The 22,901-nt window shown below is 41.5% G+C and overlaps 1 protein-coding gene across 1 annotated transcript in view; it reads left to right on the forward strand.

Annotated features, from left to right (window-relative positions):
- The window catches only part of LOC122797044 (histamine H3 receptor-like), a 327,328-nt gene extending 305,780 nt beyond the window's left edge, over nucleotides 1–21,548 (forward strand). Inside the window, exon 4 of the mRNA XM_044065819.1 lies at nucleotides 20,760–21,548. Within this exon, the coding sequence (XP_043921754.1) occupies nucleotides 20,760–21,548 (789 nt within the window). The remainder of the gene's footprint in view (nucleotides 1–20,759) is intronic.
- Nucleotides 21,549–22,901: the final 1,353 nt, after the last annotated feature.

Below are 22,901 nucleotides of genomic sequence, written 5' to 3' on the forward strand. Positions count from 1 at the left end.
GAATCCCTTCATGATAAGGTGGGCAATGTAGAAGGTCTTCCTAACTACTTTAGCTACATGGGTGTCGAATGACAGACTACTATCAACCTGGGTCCCCAGGTCCCTGATAACTTCTTCTGTGCTCAGTGGATTGCCACCTATTTGGTAGCTAGGGGTAACCTTGTTTTTCCAAGGGTATGACTATGCATTTTTGGCATTTAACTTTAGGCCATGGCTCTGGCACCAGTTATCCGTTTCTGTGAGACCCTTCTGAAGGATATCTGTGTCAGATGTGTTTTCTACTATGGCCCAGTTTGCAGTCATCTGCAAACTTTGTCAGCCATAACCCTCCTGTGTTTGCTTGTACTCGAAAAGTAGATGCCAAACAAGAGTGGGCCCAGGACTGCGCCCTGTGGTATACCACTTGTGACAGGCTTTGAGTCTGACATGGCGCCAGCAACTCTGACCCTGTGGGTTCTGTCACTCAGCCAGTTTGCAACCCATCTTGAGATGTATGGGTTAACATTTAAGCTGATGAGTTTTTCAATGATACCCGAGTGGGGTATTGTATCAAAGGCCTTCGCCAGATCGAGGTAGGCTGTATAGACTGCCTTTCCCTCATCAATGGCTTTGGTGACTGTTTCGAAAAAGTCAACCAAGTTTAGAAGGCATGATCTGCCTTTGACAAAGCCAAACTGGGATGGATCCAAGGTCTGCAAATTCCCTATGTCTTTATTTATGAGGTCCATTATGATCCTCTCCATGGCTTTGCAGATAAGGCTTGTCAAGCTAATGGGCCGGTAATTTCCAGGGTCGGTGGAGGCACCGCCTTTGTGAAGTGGGACCACAGTTGCAGTGCGCCACTCCCTGGGTACGTATCCAGAGGCAAGACTATGATTAAACAGCTGTCCTAGCTGTGGGTTTAATTCCTCATTGAGTTCGTGGAGCACAGCCGGGACACCATCAGGTCCCATGGATGCTGTGATTTTTGCTTTGGAGAGAGCAGTTCTCACTTGGGCGTTGGAGATGTTTGGGGGGCTGCAATCGCTTGGTATAGATATCTCTCCTTTTGGGGGGGAGGAAGGTCCCAAGATTGTAAGAGTATAAATAGCTGGGTGGAAGACTAGGATATAGGTGACATCATGGGGGTGTATGTCAGGCATACTGTAAGTGGATTGGAGACCTGTGGCTCAGGACTGCTCCTAGATTAGCACAGCTAAGCTAGAGGTGTGTCCAAACTGCCTAGCACTCTTTACAAAGTATAAGCAGGTGTGCGCACTGCACACCGGGTGTTACAGGAAGAAAAAGGGAGTTAAACCAAGAAATAGCAGCTCTGTGCACATTTGAGCACTCCATTTGCATGGCGCGCATACAGGCTTAAACAAGGAGGCAATGAGAAGGGAAAACAGCAGTAGGAAGGTAATCAAGGAGAACTAGCTTAGCTGACAGGTGAAATGTATAAGAAACAGCCAATTACACAGGCAGCAGCCCAGCCCAGCACACCACTATAAACTATGCAAACATGTATCTCTCTTGTTTTTCCCAAAACCTCTGCACTACTGGTGTATACAGACGGGAACATTTTACAAAATGAAAGCAAGGGAAAAAGTGTTAGGGGCTGCATTTGCTATCATAAACCAGCATGTGCAAGAGGCTGAGGGTGGTGAGGATGTGAATGCTGCTGAGCAACCCACAGCGAGGAGACGGAGAAGACTGTACAGACCCAGGGTAACCCACCAAGGGCTACATGAGCTGGAGATAGTGGAACACTATACAGTGGACAGGAACCTCCTACAGCAAATTGTTGAGCTGTTTAGGCCACGCCTCACACACAGAACTAACAGAGGGGAACCCATCCCAGTGGATACTAAGGTATGTGTAGGCCTAAGACATACTAGCTACAGGTACCTTCCAAAGGCCAACTGGGGATATGATGGGGATTTCACAGGCATCAGTATCCAGGGTACTCCACCAGTTCCTAGATGCCATGTCAGCACATGTCAGTGAGCACATATATTTCTCCATCACCCATGAAGCATTGGCCAGCAATATGCATCTCTTCCACCAAATAGCAGAATACCCTGAGGTAGTGGGTGTAAGAGACTGCATGCACATATGCATTAAAGCACCACTAGGTGAGTGGGGTAGGGTCTACATCAGCCACAAGGGCTTCCCCTCCATCATCTGCCAGGTTGTGTGTGATGCCCAGGGCATAATAATGAATGCGTGTGCTGGCTGCCCTGGAAGCTACAACGATTCCAACATCTGGCATCTGACAAAGCTGTACCACACATTTGCCAGTGGGGACATCCCACACAGTCACCTAGTGGGGGATGCTGGATATGCACTGGAGCCATGGCCGATGAATGACACCCATCAGAAATGCGCACACACCCGAACAAGAACTCCATAATGAGGCACAAGCACAGACATGAATCATAATAGAGCATGTGTTTGGGATGCTTAAGTCATAGTTCCAGTGCCTGGACACATCTGGTGCAGCCTTGCAGTACTCACCAACTACATGCACCCAAATTGTCCTTGTATGTGCCATGCTGCACAATATAATCCTGCGGAAACAGCTGCAGCAGGAACAGCATTGAGTAGGGTCACACAGCCGCCGTACCAGTGCCAAGGCCTGCACAGGCACAGAGTGATGCAGAGGAGGAACAACATGAGCCTGCCCCAGTAGGCAGAAGGAGGCATGCCTAGTATGCCCTGGCCTTGGCAAAGAGGCAATGCATAGCACATGCACTGACACAATAGGGACCCAGGGAATGACACCTCTCTCTGCCTCGCACATACAGTAAAAGGGATGCCAAACATGACACTATCTGTGCTCAAGCATGTATAGGGAATGTACTATGTGCATCCGACATAGGCAGCCCTGCAGCACCACCCTCAATACTGGGAAACCCACAAGGTAAGTGACTCACACATGCCGGTTGGGGAGGGAAACATACTCAACAACAGTCGCAGCCAGCAGGATAGGTGTAGACAAACACAAACAAAAGCTGTACTATGGCCTTTGAATGAGCCCTATGGGTAACCCCTCCCCCAGGCCTACACAGACAGACTACAGCAGGCCAGGCAGTTGGATGTAAGTTGTGAATTCTAGGAAGTCAAAACAAAGAGTGAGAAGGTCACATTGAAAAACCAATCAGTAAAAAACTAAATGAAAAATCTAGCCAAGCCAATACTTCCAATGAGTGACCTCCCAAACCTCCTATGACAGAGGCACATAGAATATATGCAAATGACCCTTTTGAACATCAGGTGTTTCAGCTATATGGTGATTGTGATTGCGCATGTCTTGTACATTTGAAGTCATTTTAACAGACAATTTCAGACCAATAAAGACAAACCCCACTAGCTATGGATATGCATATTTCAGCCTTGTTATAACCTCACCAGCATAGCAAAAGCAGAATGTTTGACAAAGCGTAAGAAACACAGGGTTCTTATACCCATCTGATGTCCATTATCATTAGGGTGACTGCAAAATATCCCAACTAACAAATTAAACCAAAGAGTGAGAAGGTCACATTGAAAGACCGATCAGTAAAAACTAAATGAAAACTCCAGCCAAGCTAGAAATTCAAATGAGTGACCTCGCAAACCTCCTATGACAGAGGCACATGGGATATATGCAAATAACCCTTATGAACATCAGGTGTTTCAGCTTTATGGCGATTCTGATTGCCCATGACTTTTACATTTGAAGTCGTTTTAATGGAAAATTTCAGCCCAATAAAGCTAAACCCCACTAGCTATGGATATGCATATCTCAGACTTGTTATGACCTCATAAGCATAGCACAAGCAGAGTGTTTGACTAAACATAAGAAATACAAGGTTGTTATACCAAGCTGATGTCCATTATCATTAGGGTGACTGCAAAATATCCCAACTAACAAATTAAAACAAAGAGTGAGAAGGTCACACTGAAAAAACAATCAGTAAAAACTAAATGAAAACTCCAGGCAAGCTAGAACTTCCAATGAGTGACCTCCCAAACCTCCTGTGACATCAGCTGGGTATAACAACCTTGTGTCTCCCCGAAATATGCATCTCCATAGCTAGTGGGGTTTGGCTTTATTGGCCTGAAATTGTCCATTAAAACAACTTCAAATGTAAAAGTCATGGGCAATCAGAATCGCCATATAGTTGAAACACCTGCTGTTCATAAGGGTCATTTGCATTTATCTCATGTGCCTCTGTCACAGTCTGTTGAAGTCACTCATTGTGAAATAAACCTTTGGGGAAATAGTATTCCAGTAATCTCTGTGGTACATTCTGTAATGACATAATGCTGTAGTGTAATAACTAGTTTGGTAGGGGTCCTAATCCCAGGTGTGTGTGTCTTAATGTGCTGATGTATGTCATTCATGTTCTGTGTGGAGGTGGTTGTGAGTGTGTAACAACTGGACCCAATGTTGAGTGTGTTTGTAAATTTTCTTATATGGTGCCCTTAGCATAAATCACAATATCCACTGTGCAGGGATAACAGATGTGATATCAGTGCATAGTCAGTCCCGGGTTGGAAACCTGGGACTGGTAGCTGTGTGACACAAACAGGCTCACCTTTTACTCTCCCAACCCACCCGGACTTATCTTTGCCTCTGTCTGCCTCTCTCACTCCCTCTCTGGTGGATGAGGAGATGTACACCTACTTTGCTTAGGCAGCGACATGTGTATTGTCAGTGATGCTCATGATCAGCTGATGGCCTCTGCACAGATTACAGCCCTCGTCTAGCTGATTGCATGTGGAACAGCTGTGGTAATATTCCCATAGCCAATTGCATGGAAACACACTCATAGGTTCATAGGTTCATAGGTTGGTACTAGGTATCAGCCCTAGGGCCTATACAAGCCTAGCCATAACAATTCCCTGGCTATTTCTTCCCACACTATTTACTTCCCTGGACCCCTATCTAGCAGGGCGACTGACGTGATCCCCAGGGTGAATTTTCTTTCTCCCATCTAATTGTCAAGGTTCCTTTTGAAGAGAACCAAAGAGGCACTCTGCTTGACATGTATGGGCAATCTATTCCAGAGTCTGGGGAGTCTCTGGGTCAGGAACCTATCCCTCAAGCATATTTTGTTTATTGTGATGACAAGGTTTAGATCCCTGGAGCATGTGGCTCTGAGGGATTGGGATTCCTTTAAGTGTAGCATGTCCAACAGCTCTGGGTTTGACATGGCCTTGTATATTAAGCAAAGATCGCCTCTGAGTAGACGATATGCGCCACAGTATAGCTGGAGTTTTTTAAGGCGGTCAGCGTAGGGCATCTGCTTTAGGCCTGTGATTCTTTTAGTGAGGTATTTCTGTGGCCTTTCCAGTTGTTTCAGATGTCTTGAGAGGTACATACCAAACGGGACATTGTATTCTATAATGGGTCTAATGAGGGATGAGTACAGTGGGACAATGACCTCCTTTTTTCTGGATGAAAAGCCCTTAGTGATGAGGTGTGCCACATAGAAGGATTTCCTGACTGTTGTGGCAATGTGGTTATCGAAGGTGAGACCACTGTCCACCTGTGTCCCTAAGTCTCTTATCAAACTTTCGGTGTTTAGTGTACTGCCACCTATATGGTAATTCACGGATACATGTTTTTTCCCAAAGGGGATAACTATGCATTTCATGGCATTGAGTTTGAGCCCATGGCTCTGGCACCAAGCATCTGTTTCTGTAAGGCCCTTTTGTAGAGTATCCACATCATTTGGGGATTCAATAATGGACTCCAGTATCAAGGAACATCTTGTTGGTGTTGGGCCTTATCATTCACTGTGAGCAGGAACTAGATCTGTTGTTTGTCAAACAGCATCACAGATGGATTGGAGACTTACCTCTGACAGCATACACTGTGGAAACAGGCCAACACACAGGAGGGGGATGTGCCTGTCCTGACTACAGACTGTAAGTGCTGCTATACTGCAGTTGGGGTACTATTGGTTTAACAAAGTGTGTGTGTATATGGCTGTCCTACATGTTTTAATACTTGTCATGTCAGTGCTATGTTTATGAGGAATCCCCATCTGTAGGGTCATCTGCAGACTGGGCAGTGTGTGGGTCCTTGTGTTCCTTGTGTTACCCACAGTGCACCTATTTCTCAACTGCAGAAGGTAGTGTGAGGATTGCAGTCAGTAGATGTTGACAGCCGGGAGAGTTACTGACGTCATATCCCTCATAGGACATATGTTGCTTCAAACCCTGTTACAACAGGAAATGTATGAGGTCATCACAATGACATGTCAATATTGGGCCTGTGTTTGTGCCTCTGGCCACAACCCTGTCTACTTTTGTACATATGTCATGCAGTAGGGGTGCATATGTTCTGTAAACCATATTCAGTGACAGCATACCTGATAAGCCAGTGAGATATCAGACTGCTATACAAGTTATGTATAGTAGGGGTTATATTTGAGGGCATAGCCTGGGCATTCTGTGGTTATGTGTACAGTACTGAGGTATGTGTAAGTCTGGTAATTGTTGACAGTGTGTGTATAGTGCACATGTACCTTGGCCTGTGCAGAGACTGTGGTAGATGTCATAGTTCTTGATCCTGTTCTATCTGATGTTACATGCTGCTCCACTGTATGTCTCCCTATCAGGTTACATGTTTGTAGGGGCAAACACACACATGTCCCAAACCACAGACAGCCATCGGATCACACTGTGTAGCGGCCCAGTATATGTAGGGTTGTTGTGTGAGTGGCTCATATGAGGATGGTGTACATCAGATAGTCCATATACTGTGATAGTACGCTAGCTTACCATATGTGGCTGTGTTCACATTGGTTGTGGTTATGCACTTTCACACAGGTGTCTGTTACTCTGTGATGCGACATGCCTGTAGAGCCTGCTATCTATGCAGGTACATGTGTATTCCCACATAGGAGATGTAGCCCCATGTTGAGTCAGTCTGCCTGTAGCCTGCACTGTGCTTTGTTACATGCCTAGCAGCTTACTGTACTTCTCCAGTGAGATGTCATGTCCAGATACTTGCCAAATGTACTGCTGCCTGGCCACCATGACAGTCATGTATGTCAGACAAAGCAGTGGGATGCTGTTCAGATGTATGTCAGTAACTAGTGGATAGTATGTGGCCATGGCACCTCTGTACCAGTGGTTATTATGTGTCAGGACAGACAGGGGTGTATGAATGCATAACCTATGGGGGCGAATGTATACCAGTATGTACATGTTGTACACATCTACAAGGCTGGTAACATCCACATTGACAGGCCTGGTCCACATGTCTTGCATGAAGGGGTTCTGTGTATACCCCTGGACTGACCTGAGTTTGTCAGACTGTCCACATATATTGACCATATCTCAGCTGTAGTCCACAGGGGCGTTACTGTGCTAGCAGTGGTACTCTACTATGATGACTGTAGGATGTCTGTAAGTAGCCAATGGCACACATGTTAACAGCAGATGTGGCCTCCCACACACACCATTTCTGTGAAGACAATCCTTATTACAGTAGCAATAGTCTACAAATATACAGAGAGGTTGGGACTATTAGGGCTGAAGTAGGGCTCCACTCCATGTGCAGGACATATGGTGAACATATCTGTATAAATAAGTATACATATATCCATATAGATATGTACACATATACATATCTTGCTTACTGTATGACAACAATTTTACACATATGTGCCTGTGTTCCAGCCTCTGTCCTCCACCTACATACCAGGCTTTGCACACATGACATGCTGTCAGGGGTTGTTACGTAGTGGGCTGTGTGTATGTCATACTGTCATTCCTGCCATCATTCCACTGCTGTTGTGTCCCCCACACATACTTGGGGGTTGAGGCCATATATGTGTGGGTTTCACCTACACAATACATGTGTGCCCTAATGGACTCTAAAGGCCAGTGTATGTTACAGTGGTATATGGCCCAGTATTAGTGAGAGTAGGGGCGGGGTGCACCATGACTAACCTAGGCTGTTACAACATGTGTGGGTATCTGGGATAGGCTGCCTTAAGGTATCTGGATGTGCTTTACCATACAATCCACCTTTGTTAAATGCAGGCCTACTGCCTCCTGCCATATGGGATGTTCTGTTTGTCAGTGTGATTGTGATGGTGTCAGGTATGTCTTGTTATGTAACAGATATATCCCATTGTGTCAACTGGGGTCTGTCCCACCTAGGGATTGTGTACAGAGTGCAGATAGAGGCTGCTGACCTATGCATCTGCATTGCGTACTGGTGATTGTCTGGTATGCTGTGGCCCAGTCTGTCATTACTAATGTACTACTTGGAGGCCTCAGCCTGGACAGCAACATATATCAACCTTTTCAGACTACTGTCTTAGTATAACTGTTTCACAGTTGCATTACACTGCTCATATGGATGTCAGTGTCTAAACAGCTATATGACATGGCATATACAACTGTCATAGTACACACATAAAGCATTCACATTCATTTATCAACACCTGTGTGTGGTGTTATACCCTTTGATATCTCTGTGGGTATATGTTGCAGGCTATGAATGTTATTCGTATGGGTGGCTCATACAGTTTCCAGTTGGTAAGGTGGTGACTGTAGGAATACTGGCTGCTCCGTATTTTGTGCACCTACTACAGGTGTATATTACTGTACAAATGTGTGTGTGCGTATGTGTAGTTACATATATAGCTATATATATATATATATATATATATATATATATATATATATATATATATATATATATATATATGTATGTAGCTATATATATATATATATATATATATATATATATATATATATATATATTTATACCTGTATCTGCATATATGTGTCTGTGTATATGTATCCTAGGGATGGCCATGTCATGTCTGGTCCTGTTTATGGGATGTGCAACACTTGGTACTGTATTACAGGGGGGGGGGGTTATGCTTGGCTGGGGGGGTATGATAACAGTGTCCAAGATGCAGGAACCTTTACAAATGCACTCTCTGAGTACCTACAAGGATGCATGGATTGTGCCATCCCTAGCAAAACCAACACTCACTTCCCTAAGAGAAGGAAACCAGTCTAGTGGACCCCTGCCATAAACAGGCTATACAATAGAAGGAGGAAACTGGTTCAGAAAAAAGCAAATCCCAAGAAGGTAAGACATCCCTGATCAGTATCAGTAAGAAACTAAGGTCCCTTATAAAATCATCCAAGGCTAACTTCAAAAGAAAAATAGTCAAGGATTCAAAAGATAACCACAAAGCCTTCTTTGGCTATGTCAAGAATCTAAGTGGCAACTCACAGATATGCTCTGAGCTAGTGCAAAATAGCACAAACTATACTGAACCTACTGATATTGCCAACATCCTGGCAGATAGATTCAGTGCAAACTTCACCCTCCACTCACCCCCAAAAGGGTCCACAACAATACCGGAAAAGTATAGTGTCCTGGAAATCATAGACGCACAGGTGAAAACAACCCTTTCAAAAGCCAAAAGCACAGTGTCAATGGGGCCAGATGGTGTCCCAGGCTGTGTCTTGCATGAACTACAGAATGAACCAACCCCCCACCTAAACACACTGTTCAAGCTCAGCCTCTCCACAGGCTATGTGCCAATAGAATGGCACACAGCAATGGTTATTCTGCTCCACAATGGAGGGGCCACAACTGACCCTGGTAACTATTGCCCCATAAGCCTGACTAGCCTGGTCTGCAAGGCTATGGAGCGCATCATGGAACTCATTAACAAAGACATTTGGAACCTCTAAACACTTGACTTGACCCAGTTCAGCTTTGTTAAGGACAGATCATGCCTACTAAACCTGGTTGACTTCTTTGAGACAGTCACAAAGGCTATAGATGAGGGGAAGGTGGTTCACACAGCTTACCTTGACCTCACCAAGGATTTTGACACCATTCCCCACTCGAGAATTATAGAAAAACCACCAGCCTGAACATAAACCCTCATGTCATGAGATGGGTTGCCAACTGGCTTACAGACAGAACTCACACGATAAGAAAAGCGAGCTTCAGGTCTGACTCTAAACCAGTCACAAGTGGTGTCCCACAAGGCTCGGTCCTGGGACCCCTACTGTTTGGCATATACTTCTCAGAAGTACAGGCAAAAACAGGAGTACTATGGCTAACCAAGTTTGCCAATGACTGCAAACTGGGAGCCATAATTGACTCTCCGGCTGACACGGACATTCTCCAAAAGGGCCTTACTGAGATGGACACCTGGTGTCAAAGTCATGGTCTAAAGCTAAATGCTAAAAAATGCATAGTCATCCCATTTGGGAAAAACAAAACACCCATGAACTACCACATAGGTGGCAGCCCCCTTAATACAGAAGAGGTAATAAGAGATCTGGGGACCCAGGTAGATAGTAATCTCTCCTTTGACAATCATATTGCCAAAGTAGTTAGGAAATCCTTCTATGTAGCCCATCTAATTAGTAAAAGGTTCGCATCTAGAAATAAAGAGGTTATAGTGCCCCTCTATTCATCACTCATCAGACCCATCATAGAGTACAATGCCCCATTTAGGATGTACCTCACAAGACACTACCAACAGCTGGAAAGACCACAAAAGTACCTCACCAAGAGGATTACTGGCCTAAAACACATTTCCTATGCAGCCCGACTGGAAAAACTCCAGCTGTACTCAGTGGCATATTGCTTATTCAGAGGTGATCTCTGCCTGACTTACAAAGCCATGTCCAACTCAGAATTGATGGACATGCTCCACCTAAAGAAATCCAAGTCACTGCGAGCCACTCTCTCTAGTGAGCTAAACCTCACCACAACAAAAAATAGAACATGCTGGAGGGATAGATTCCTGTCACAGAGACTCCCCGTGCTTTGGAACAAAATTCCTAACTACATTAGGCAGAGCCCCTCACTAACACTCTTCAAGAGAAACCTTGAGGAGTGGATGGGCTTACAGAAAATACATCCCTGGGATTACTTCATTGGCTCTTCTTGACAGAGGTTCAGTTAATTAATCAATGTGGTGACGAAAGCTGACACACTCTGGCTAGGCTTAGAAATACCCTCAGGCAGATAGCCTAGTACCTACCTATGAACCTATACCTATATGTACCAGATGTATATTGTGTGGGGCCTCTTAACCCCATTAACGTTGCATGAGGACATACATGTTTTGTTATTTCCCCATTATCTACAGATGTATGTCTGTATATACCCATGTATGTATATCTATCTATCTATATATCTATATATATATATATATATATATATATATATATATATATCCTGACATAATTATATGACCTGCCATATATATTTAGACATGTAGATGTGGACATATATATATCTATAGATGTAGGCATTTGCATGTTTATATGTTCATAAAAAATTATATATATATATATATATATATATATATATATATATATATATATATATATATATATATATATATATATATCAATATGTTGTAACCATTTAGACATTAATATATTTACTCACACACATACATCTACATGTTGGGATACATTCTCTGTACTGTTGAATGACTGGGCTGGATGATATGTTTGTGAATACGTCAAGAATATGTATATCTGAGATGGCTTAGTAGTAAATCACTTTGTATATGGTGTGCAGGGTCCTGGGTTTGATCTTAGCAGAGGCTGTGTATTTTGTTGCTAGGCAGAACAAGACCCATTGGATACAGTGTGATTAAGGCACTTTTGAGCAGTTGTAAGTGGGTTTGAGCGGGTTTGCATGATGGTAAGCACTGCCAACCTCCGCTTACGTTTTCTTACAGTCAGTTTGCTTTAGATTTCTCAACCTGTGTAGGCATAGCTTACCCTCGCTCAAACCCACGCAAATCCTCTTACCGCTGCTCAACAGTGCTTGCTGCCACTTACCATCATGCTAATTCCTTTAAAAGAAAAGGAAAAAGTGGTTGATAGGAAAGTGGTGAAAAATGGGGCACAAAGAGGGAAAGACAGAAGGGAAAATAGCTAGGCATGTTCAGGATGGGTATAGGAAAGGTCCATAGCTGCCCATTTCTTCTACAGCAACAGCTGTGCATATACACTATATTTGCAGGTACTTTTGGACCCTCAAACCCCTAAGAGAGGGATGAAGACAACTTATATTCATTGTGATGCCAATTAGACCAGATTACATGTGTCCAGTGGACACGCGTGCAAAATGGACAGCTATGTATTGGACGAGATTTTTTTGTGGGAACAGATTGCCCTTTTTTTTTCAGGTGAGAGTGGGATGTTGGGGAGAGGTAGTAGGTATATTTCTGGAGGGAGGTTGGGTAGGTTAACAGACAAGACATGCAAGACATATTCAGGGTCAGTATATGACACATGTGGGGGGTAAACACCTTGGACAGGGATGGGTGCTTGGAAGTCGCAAGCCCATGAGCCCCCAACTGGAAACATTGACACTGAGGTCCCCACCCATGGGCAGTCACCACTGCACCTTCACGGCCCTGAAGGTGGCTGTGTAGGAGGGGCAGTCTCACCCTCTAATAGCGCCCCTCGGCCTTCATGCTGGCGTAAACGTTCTCGATACTCCAGATCAAGCTCGCTACACACCATGGCCCGGACCTGTTGATGGGTGACAGGTTCCCCTCCGCTCCCACTCCAAGGGGGGGTGAGCCCCATCCCCTGCACTGGCTCCTCCCGAAAGTGGTGCAGGGTCCACAGAGGAGGAGTTCCCAGGCTGGGCCCCAGATGTGCTGCTGCCCGGTGCCATGGCCAGCTGAGGTGGGACAGGTGGGTCTGCTGGTGGGTCTGCTGGGACTGGCCTTCCCATACGAGCTGTGTTGTTGCAGGTTTGTGGCAGATATGGGTTAGTAACAGTCAACAGCATTCAGGATTAGTTATAACAGCATGCATAAGTATTCCCATTAACTGAACACACCAGATTTACCACAGTTGCAGAGCAAGCAGAACACATGCATATATGGAACAACAGTGGCCATTACAGGAGCATGTGGGTCTCATTGATGGCAACAGGCCACCAGTATGGGTGTATTTTAACATGGCACATGCATATAATAAAATGTGAATATTTATTAACCATTAGGACATATGTCCCAAAAATGTTTGGAGTGTACACATACCAGCTGAGGAGTGTCATTGGATTATTATGCACATATGGTAGGGGTGAGAGAGAGGATTCAGTTGACAACTAATATATCCTTGTAGTTTTCACAACATTCTTAGTCACTGCAGTGATCTTTCCCTTACATGTATTATTACACTACACAATGGCCTTATATTGTACACTGGTATGTTTATAGATTGTTATATACGTGACCTGTGTCTTAAATACAGGCGTGACAGGCTGCAGGTGTTAATGCAACATATGTTGCGAATTGCTGCCATACACATTGGGTGAGGTGCTAGAATGACAGGTTTGTTTTCATATACATTCTCTGACTATGTACATGTTTGACTATCAGTTATATGTTATTGACAGCTGCCTACATTTCTTGGATCATCACACTGAATTTTCAGGGGAACAGGGTGCCAATCTGGAAATATGGGCCATTTATCTGGACATGTTGGACAGATTAGAGCAGTTGTGGGATATAAATATGCATACAACTTACAATTTGAACATTCAAGCAAATTCTGTACAGTTGTTGGGTGTAATTATGCATAGAGCTTTATATCTGAACATTGTTTCACAGTCTGTACAGTTGTGGGGTATGATTATGCATACAACTTAGTAGCACTACCAGGAGTCAACCCCCTGCTGTGTGTGACTAAAAATATTGCTAACATCACAGTACACTGTGGTATCAGGGAATTGATGTACAGCTTTTGACTGTTTCCTATTTAAGTCTCCCTAACATGTACGATATGACTGACCTCTTGGCAGTTCCAACATTATTATGCATAACTTCATACTCATTTTATCTGCATACCACAGTGTGGCTGACACTGCTTATGATACAACAGTACTATTTATAGTATGGAACAGATCGCAAACATATGAGAGAAGAGTAAATAGAAGCACTCCAGGGGTTATACCTTTATTCACAGACTATTAACACATTTATTTCTACTGGTACAACACTTTCTAAGGCTCTTATAATCTTTGTTATGACAGTACATGCAGACTGATTACTAACCTGCCTCGTGACACAGCCTTTGCAGCCTAGCATCATGGGCTTGATGGTTCACAGCCCGCTCATCTGCAGCTGTCAGAGAAATGCATTGATATTTAGCCATATCTATCCATAGTATACACAAGCTAGGCAATTATTTACTACTTAGTAGAATGTGTACTTAGTACTGGTGCATTGGCCATCTGCTGACACTCCTGGATCCACTGTTCCAGGACATCGTCCCTCCGCCGCTTCAGGTCAGCATGGTGGTGCCTGACCTGCTCACCAGTCCACGGGATACCTGTGGCACTGGTGAGGTCACGGGCAAGCCTGTCCCAGGCCTCCATTTTGTACTGCGAGCCCTGGTACTGGCCCTGCAGTAGTCTCTGATCATGGTGTTTTACCAGGAGCCATACCATGAATTTTGACTCCTGGATGCCCCAGCACTGCGCTCTGAATCGAGTGCCTTCACCCACACCAGCCATTCTGCCTGCAGTGGGAAGCTACAACCAGTTATGAGACATATTCCCACCTGTGGGGTTTAAATACGGACATTTTCCCACACTTTGCCATGATTGGCCAGTTTTGAAAAGGCTAAGCTATGGGCACACCTGCTTACATCAGGTTGGCACTGTTTAAAGAGGTATAACACTATGGAGATTGAATTGGCTTCCCTATACATTGCTTACACTTATTAACATGAGCTGTGCTGCGGTTAGCATTGCTTCATAGTTGATTATCACTATATTTGCCATTTGGCAATGATTTATTCTTCATTACAGGTTATATATGTGTCTGGTATCTGCGATTCATGTGTACATATACTGTATGGGGTCCTGGGAACTTCAATACTTTATTACCATAACACCTCAAATCTATGCTTACTGCAGTACTCCAGTTCACATATTTATGTTCTGTGGCAGGTTAGCCAACATCACACTGTACATAGATTCAGTTCACATGTTTGGCTTGATTTTCCTGTGGTGAGGATTAGTTTGTTGATACCTCATGCATATCTATTGCTATGATGGCTTAGTGGTTAACTACTGCGACTATAGTGTACAGGGCCCTGTGTTTGAGCCTTGCATAGGCGATTTATTTTGTTGCTGGGCAGAACATGGGCCATTGGATCCAGAGTGATTAAGGCACTTTAAAGCTGCTGTAAGCGCTGGTTTGTGTGACAGTAAGCACTGCTAACCTCCGGTTACAGTTTCTTACAATCAGTTAGCTTCTACTTTGCTTAATCTGTGTAAGCAATACTTACCCCCATGCAAATGCACTTAAATACACTTACTAGTGCTTATATAAGCTTACTACTGCTTATTTGTGCTTAAACCTGCTTACTAGTGCCTTATTCATTATGACACTGACACTTCACATGTACATTTCATGCAGTACTCCAGTTCACATTTAAATGTTATTATGTAGGTTATATGGCAAAAAGATGTAAAATTATGTTCATATAAAGATTTCACATGGAAAATGATATGTGCTGCAGTGGGACTCGAGCTGAGAATGCCTGTTCATTAGGTGGATACTCTCACCATTACACTATTTCTGTGCTGCTTTATTGGCATATATATTATTTGTTATCCTCTTCAGCCTTTTCAGCTGCTTTAACCATAACTAGGCGATGGGCACACCCGCGCACCTATGGTTAGCTGTACTTGGGGTTTTAAAAAAAATAATTAAAAGGGTCTCCTCATTTTATTTAAATGTACTGTTGCTGTTGAACACATGGGGACTGTTGGTGGGGATATGAGGACACCTATGAGTGGTCTTGCTCATTTATTTACACTTTCTTCTGTTCTACTTTGCAGGGGCATGTTTATTCTGAGAGCTCTGCTCTCAGACACGCCCCCTGCACTTTTCTACGCTCCGTGTAGCATTAGGAGTTCAGGCAGCGCGCCTTCATTAATATGCATGGTGCGCTGCCGTCCTCCTCTTAAACTGCTGCTTCCGTGCAGGACTAGATTAGTCCTGCACGGACGTTTAGTAAGTCCAGGGGAATGTCTGATGTTGTATTCCACCCATCATTAATGCAGAATTCTCTTTATTCCATTTATGACAAGGCATTACAATTACCACAAATACTTAAAGCATTCATTTCTAGCCTCTGTCGTGTATCAAGCTCTGAGAGTTTACTTAGTAATACTAGTTACTTACTACTTAACTTAAATTACTGTCACTGCATCAGCCTGGAAACTTCAAATAACAACTTAGGAAACAAAAAATGTTAACTTGGTTTACTATCTACTGCAGTACGTAAAATCGAGTTTAAACGCCTATTCCTTGAAAAGCAGAATATTTAAGGCAGTAGGATGTCTTGGTTTTTATGCAGTAGTCTCTAGAAAGATTTCAGAATGCTGAGAGTCATTGTCTGGCTGCCGTCCTCCTCTTAAACTGCCGCTTCCGTGCAGGACTAGATTAGTCCTGCACGGACGTTTAGTAAATCCGGGGGAATGCCTGATGTTGTATTCCACCCATCATTAATGCAGAATTCTCTTCATTCCATTTATGACAAGGCATTACAATTACCACAAATACTTAAAGCATTCATTTCTAGCCTCTGTCCTGTATCAAGCTCTGAGAGTTTACTTAGTAATACTAGTTACTTACTACTTAACTTAAATTACTGTCACTGCATCAGCCTGGAAACTTCAAATAACAACTCAGGAAACAAAAATGTTAACTTGGTTTACTATCTACTGCAGTACGTAAAATAGAGTTTAAACACCTATTCCTTGAAAAGCAGAATATTTAAGGCAGTAGGATGTCTTGGTTTTTATGTAGTAGTCTCTAGAAAGATTTCTGAATGCTGAGAGTCATGGTCTAGCTCAGTAAATATTCCACCATATATCTGTAAATAAAAAATAAACTGCTCTTTTCCTAGACTTGTTTTCATACTGAAAAAGAAACAGTAGATGGATCTGAGTTAATAGAAGCACTGTTAAAACAAAGAAAGCATTGCTTCAATTAAATAATTTGACCCAATCAGCTATGGTGTAGCTTTCAACACACACACACACACACACACACACACACACACACACACACACACACACACACACACACACACACACACACACACACACACACACACACACACACACACATTCATATGTGCACAAAAATTTATGAAAATAAACTGTTCCCACCCAGCCACCTCATAACATTATTCAGGGTCTATGTTCAGGCATTGAATTAATACTGCATTGAAAGGCTGAACATTGAATATTAAAAATCGAACTATGCTATTACCGAACAGGTAAATCTTCAAAAAGAAATTCATCAAATGGCCATAGTTGGCCAATATAAAGGAACTGCGACCTACTACTTACTAACTGGTAATGTAGCTATAACAGAATCTGCCCTTTATTATTGTCCAATGTTCACCAAATCCTTCTGTTGTGGGGGGCACATCCCCCACTAATTATATATACCTACTCTCTGAAGTCAGTAAATTGAGGAAAGGGCAGATTCTTTTATAACTACGTTACCAGTTAGTAAGTTGTAGGTCCCAGTTCATTTATGTTAGCCATCTATGCCCATTCAATGTATTTCTTTTCAAAGATTTGCCTGTTCATTAAAAGTAAAGTTCAATGTATAATGTTCGATGTTCAGCCATTCTATGTAATATTAATTCAATGACTGAACATAGATCCTGTTATTCCTTGTCATTATTTGAATTTATCACTGAGGAATTTATCACTGTATTTCTTACCATGTGTGATGCCTACTGTGCATTTGAGCTCATATAGAAGCAGAAACAGCATCAAATAGGAAAAAAGAAGTCACATGATTCTTCTGATCTATCACAGATCTGTCATGTGCATAACCTTGGTTGTTGACTCCCCCCACCATTACGTTAACTCTTACACAAGTACCTGAAAGCATACATGCACAAAATACATTGAAACAAGGAAGGCTTCTAAATCCTCAAGCATGCTTCCATGATTTACCTGGTCTTATAAATCTTACTGCAATGTCAGCCTTGCATAGTTTCCAGTGTTGTTGATGTTGTGTCTTTTGGCTTTTCCCGGTTAGGGGTCACCACAGCGGAACTTCAGTCCGCTAATGATTGGCAGTAGATTTTTACTTGCCGAGTTGCTGGCCCTGATGCACAACCTTCAACGAATGTATGCCCATTCACGCATGTCTCCACAAAGAAGACGCTCTAGCTGAGAATCGAACAGGACAACGTCTTACTGTGAGGTGACAACGCTACCGCAGCACCACCACTGCAGTTCATTGCATAGTTTCCAGTGTGCATGGCTTTTTCCTATGTGCCATTTTGAAATGGTGCAATAAAAGCATAATAACATTTCCAGGCTGTACAATACCCATTGCTCAAGACAACAGTTCTCAACAAGCACATTTGGTGCTACTAAACTGGAAGTGTCAAATTGCCAGCCTTAGCAGGCACCAACTTTACATTACTGAGTTGTATGTAGCATATGGTAGCTCCTGCTGGACAAATAATACTGTATTTCTTAGCATGTGTGATGTGTAATATACATTTGAGCTCATATATACTGCATACAGTCTCACTAAAGCAAATCATCACAGCCTACAATTACACTTACCCAACCTTTGCCAAACAAATATTGCCAGAATGTGCCATGTGTCACTTATTCTTTTGGCATAAGATACACAGGAAGTAATATCTTGTTTGTAAAAGCACTAGGAGCACACAAGCTAAACTCTCATGTCCAGTGTCCAACTACTATAATTTATATCAATGCTGGATGTCCACAAATTGATACGTCAAGCAAAGCTAAGCAGGAATTTGTCTTTAATGATACAATGTACGTACAGATTGTGCTACCACTGTTGACAGTATGGTGGTTTCTTCGGCATAAGGAAACTGGGCCTTCAGGTTACCTGAGTCTGCATGCACATAATATGTACCTGAAACTTAAGTCACTTGTCATCCATGCTTATCCTTAGCATGTTCACAACCTGGGAACTTGGGGTTGATATTTTATAATACTTACAGTGAGTAAGAAATGCTAAACAAGTAATGTCTCCATGGTGCTATATTCTGCATTGTAAAGTACTGTGCCTATATTTAAGTCTGTGCACATTCTTCTTTGCATGTGTGTGTGTGTTTTCACATCAGAGTACTGCATCCATTCTGAAGTGAACTTTGTTGTCCTCATTAGTACACAGCCATAATGCACTTTCGTACTGTTGCATGGTGTTCTTACTCTACCATCAGTGTTGACACATGAGAGAACTACCCTGGCAATGCAGGCTGCTGACTGTGATGCTGTCACATGTTGTATAATCAACCCATGCCATCTGTACATGTCTGGTATAGTAAAATGCTGCTTTGTATCTTATGCAAAGATTAAAGGGTTAAAACTGGATGAAACAGTTTTCTATTACAGAAATTGCTGACTTGCAGAATTAAGGTATGTACAATTAGAATACAGACCACACTAGATATACCTATTGTGTATGGCCTCTCTCTGGGCAGTAACCAGCTATTAATCATAGATACATATTTAAGTGGGAATACGTGCATGTCTTTCAGAATGACAACAACTGTGAAATGTATCCTGTATAGCAAGATGTGCTATATGTAAGTCTGGAAATAACCTCGTATTATTTGGAAACATTACCCAATGTGCCTATCTTTGAGTAATCTTGGTATAACAATACTGACAAAATAGTAGCAACCACTCCAGAATACCTATAAGGGTGTGTTGTAGTTAAGTTCAACTTTCCAACCTTTCCATGAACTATATATATATATATATATATATATATATATATATATATATATATAGATATATATACAGATATATATATATTTATATATATATATATATATATATATATATATATATATATATATATATACATACATATATATATATATATATATATATATATATATATTCTTTCATTGCTTTGCCCTTCTTTGGCAGTTGATGTGTACACTGTGTAGACGGACCACTTTGTGGAGTTCTAACATAGACTGTCCATTCATTTGATCTTCTGACAGTCATAACATGGAGTGTCCAGTGGTCATCACTTGGTAAAGAATGTGTTGTAGGCTATTTATTACTTGCTGCTCTTATTACATTTACCAAGGGAAGGTAAGATACACTTTCATTTGTGGCAAAAAGGAAAAACTGTTGCAGGAAAATCTGATGTTAGCAGTATCCTAATGCACTCCTTTTGGTACAAATATAATTGTTCACTCGGCTATTGAAAGGTTGTGGCACACTTAAAGTCAAATAAGGTGCATTAAAATGAAAGGCCACTTACATTACATCTCAGCATTACTCTATTCACATTACATTTACAGTATGCTGAACCACTGTGTAACATTATTAGTGCAGTCTGATATCATTATATAATATCAGTGGTGCTATATTCTGCATTGTAAAGTACCAAAAAATAATACATAACTCAGGGTACTATGCAAAGAAAGTGTGTCAGTGCACTGTGTTTCCCTATATGCAGTTCATAATCTTGCTTTTCAAGTTCACTATTTGTTCTACTCAAGTTAAGTGAATCTAGAGATCTGGATCAACATTCAATGCTTCTCCTGCAATGCTTATGCATAATATGGCATAAATTTCTTTCTATATCTTATCTTTAATTTTTTTTCCCTTTAATCAGTTTCTGGAAATTTAAATTTAATGTATTGCTTATTAACTACAGTAAGAACTTTAAAACTGGTCTGCCCTTTTTGTTTTATTTCAGGTTGAATATAAAGCTCAGCAAACAAAGACAAGTAATGCCACAAGAAAGATGATAACTGTGTGGGTCACGGTTTTTCTTTTCTATGGGTCATTAATTCTAGGCTGGGAACATGCCGTGGGGAAAACAACTGTTCCAGAAGAAGCATGCTATTATGCATTTAGTAACGAATGGGATTTTTTACTAGGATTTTCACTTTTATCATTTGGCATTCCAGTATTGTGTGTCACGTACCTTAATCTGAATATATTTTGGAGTATTAGGAAAAACAACAAGAAACGAGTAAATAATGGGATGGAAGATGAAACCAAAATAAATTCAAGTGATGGTAAACAGCAGCTTGAATCAATTCCTTCTCTAGAAGCTGAGAGTTCATCTTCCTGTGAACAGAAGTCACCTGGACAATACATAGAATGTGAAACTTCTATCAACAGGAGAAAAACTCTGTTTAGTATTTGTAATTTTAAAGAGAAAGCTCAGTCATCAGAAAAAATGAAAACAAAAAGTACACCTCAGAAGCATGCAAATCAGTCAAGACAGTCACGAGATGTAAAAATTGCAAAATCTCTAGCAATCATTGTATGTATTTTTGGAATGTGCTGGGCACCATTTTCTGTTGTCATGATTATTTATGCTGCCTGTCATGATCAATGCATTGAAAAGTATTGGTATGAAATATCATTTTGGTTGCTGTGGTTCAATTCTTTTATCAATCCATTTCTGTATCCTCTGTGCCATGGGAGCTTCAGACGAGCATTTAAGAAATTTGTCTGTTTAAAAAAAAATAAGTAAATATGAAAGCTAGAAAGGACAGCTATTACCTGAACGACTAGCGTCTAACTCTGGGGTGTAGATAACCAAGATGTGCAGTCATTATGGTGGACACTAAGAAGTACATAAATGAAAGGAAAATGTTTATCAGTTAATCTTGTAGAAATATTTTTGTAAATATTTATGTTAGATAACTTTCAATAAATAACCCTGCCCTCCCCAAAACACAACTAGGAAAGCGGATCAAGAAACTAAAGAATTTTTTTAAATGAACTATATTTACATCTGAATTACATATTCTATTTTAGTCTACTGTTTTTGCAAACCAGTAATGTAATGCATTAGAGTAAACAGATTGTTATCATATCATTAAACTAAAATAGATACTATACAGATTTAATTATCATGCTAAATAAAAAAATAAGTCAGTTTTAACAACTCCTAGGTACAAGAAACTGTTACTCTTCAAGTATCTTGTGAAAATATCTATGTGATAACAATGTACAGCAATGACATATTAGTACTCCAAACTAACAACTCAATCTTTTCAAAGTGTCTTTTTATGCATTTTTGAGAATTTGCATTATCTAAATCATTTAATAATGGGTTTAAAGAAAATCATGTCATAATGGAGATTTAGATAACTAAAAGGTATACCTCTACCCTGTAATCTGTTTGTTATTTGCAGTTGTGTTAGATTTATTCCCTTGTGCCTTTACATGGTATTGTATATCACCACCACTGAGTTTATATTTCAACATATATTCTGGAGATCACATACTGCATCCAAAGGCTTTGTGTAACAGTTTCCATACAAACTGATTCTGGTTTACTTTTTCCAAATGTTTAGTGTTTTTAATGGTGTGGGAGGAATGGCCCTTATTCTTATGTCAAGACAGATGAAAACTTCATGAAATCAGAAGTGCTTGACTATCCTGAGCTCTCATTAGCAGCTGCAGTGTGCCCAGGATTTCTTCATTTGTAGTTCACTTGGAAGTTACCGCTTTTGCTAGCATATTTAAATATACTTGGGTCACTTTCTATTGGTTTAGCTAATCACAGGGGCACTGGAATCTTTCACATGTCTTTTTCCCATATTGTTTATGCTTTGGGGTGCTGACATTATATAACACCCCCCCCCCAGCTGATGCAGCATCTGGCTTTCTACTTTTTAAGTTAATAATACTTGCATTCTTTCTTTTACGTCTCATTGTAGTATGCCTTAGAGACTAGGGGTTTGTCATTTGATCCAGAAATATAATTTTTCCGTGCTTCAGTTGTTATCGCATAACACATGTAAGTACAAGGTATATTTTTAAGTGGTGATAACGTCAGTTTGGACAGCAGGTCATCTGCAGGTGTCAAAGACCTTCA

The sequence above is a fragment of the Protopterus annectens genome, chromosome 3.part0 (assembly GCF_019279795.1).
Source record: "Protopterus annectens isolate FY-2018-M chromosome 3.part0, PAN1.0, whole genome shotgun sequence".
Lineage (NCBI taxonomy): Eukaryota > Metazoa > Chordata > Ceratodontiformes > Protopteridae > Protopterus > Protopterus annectens.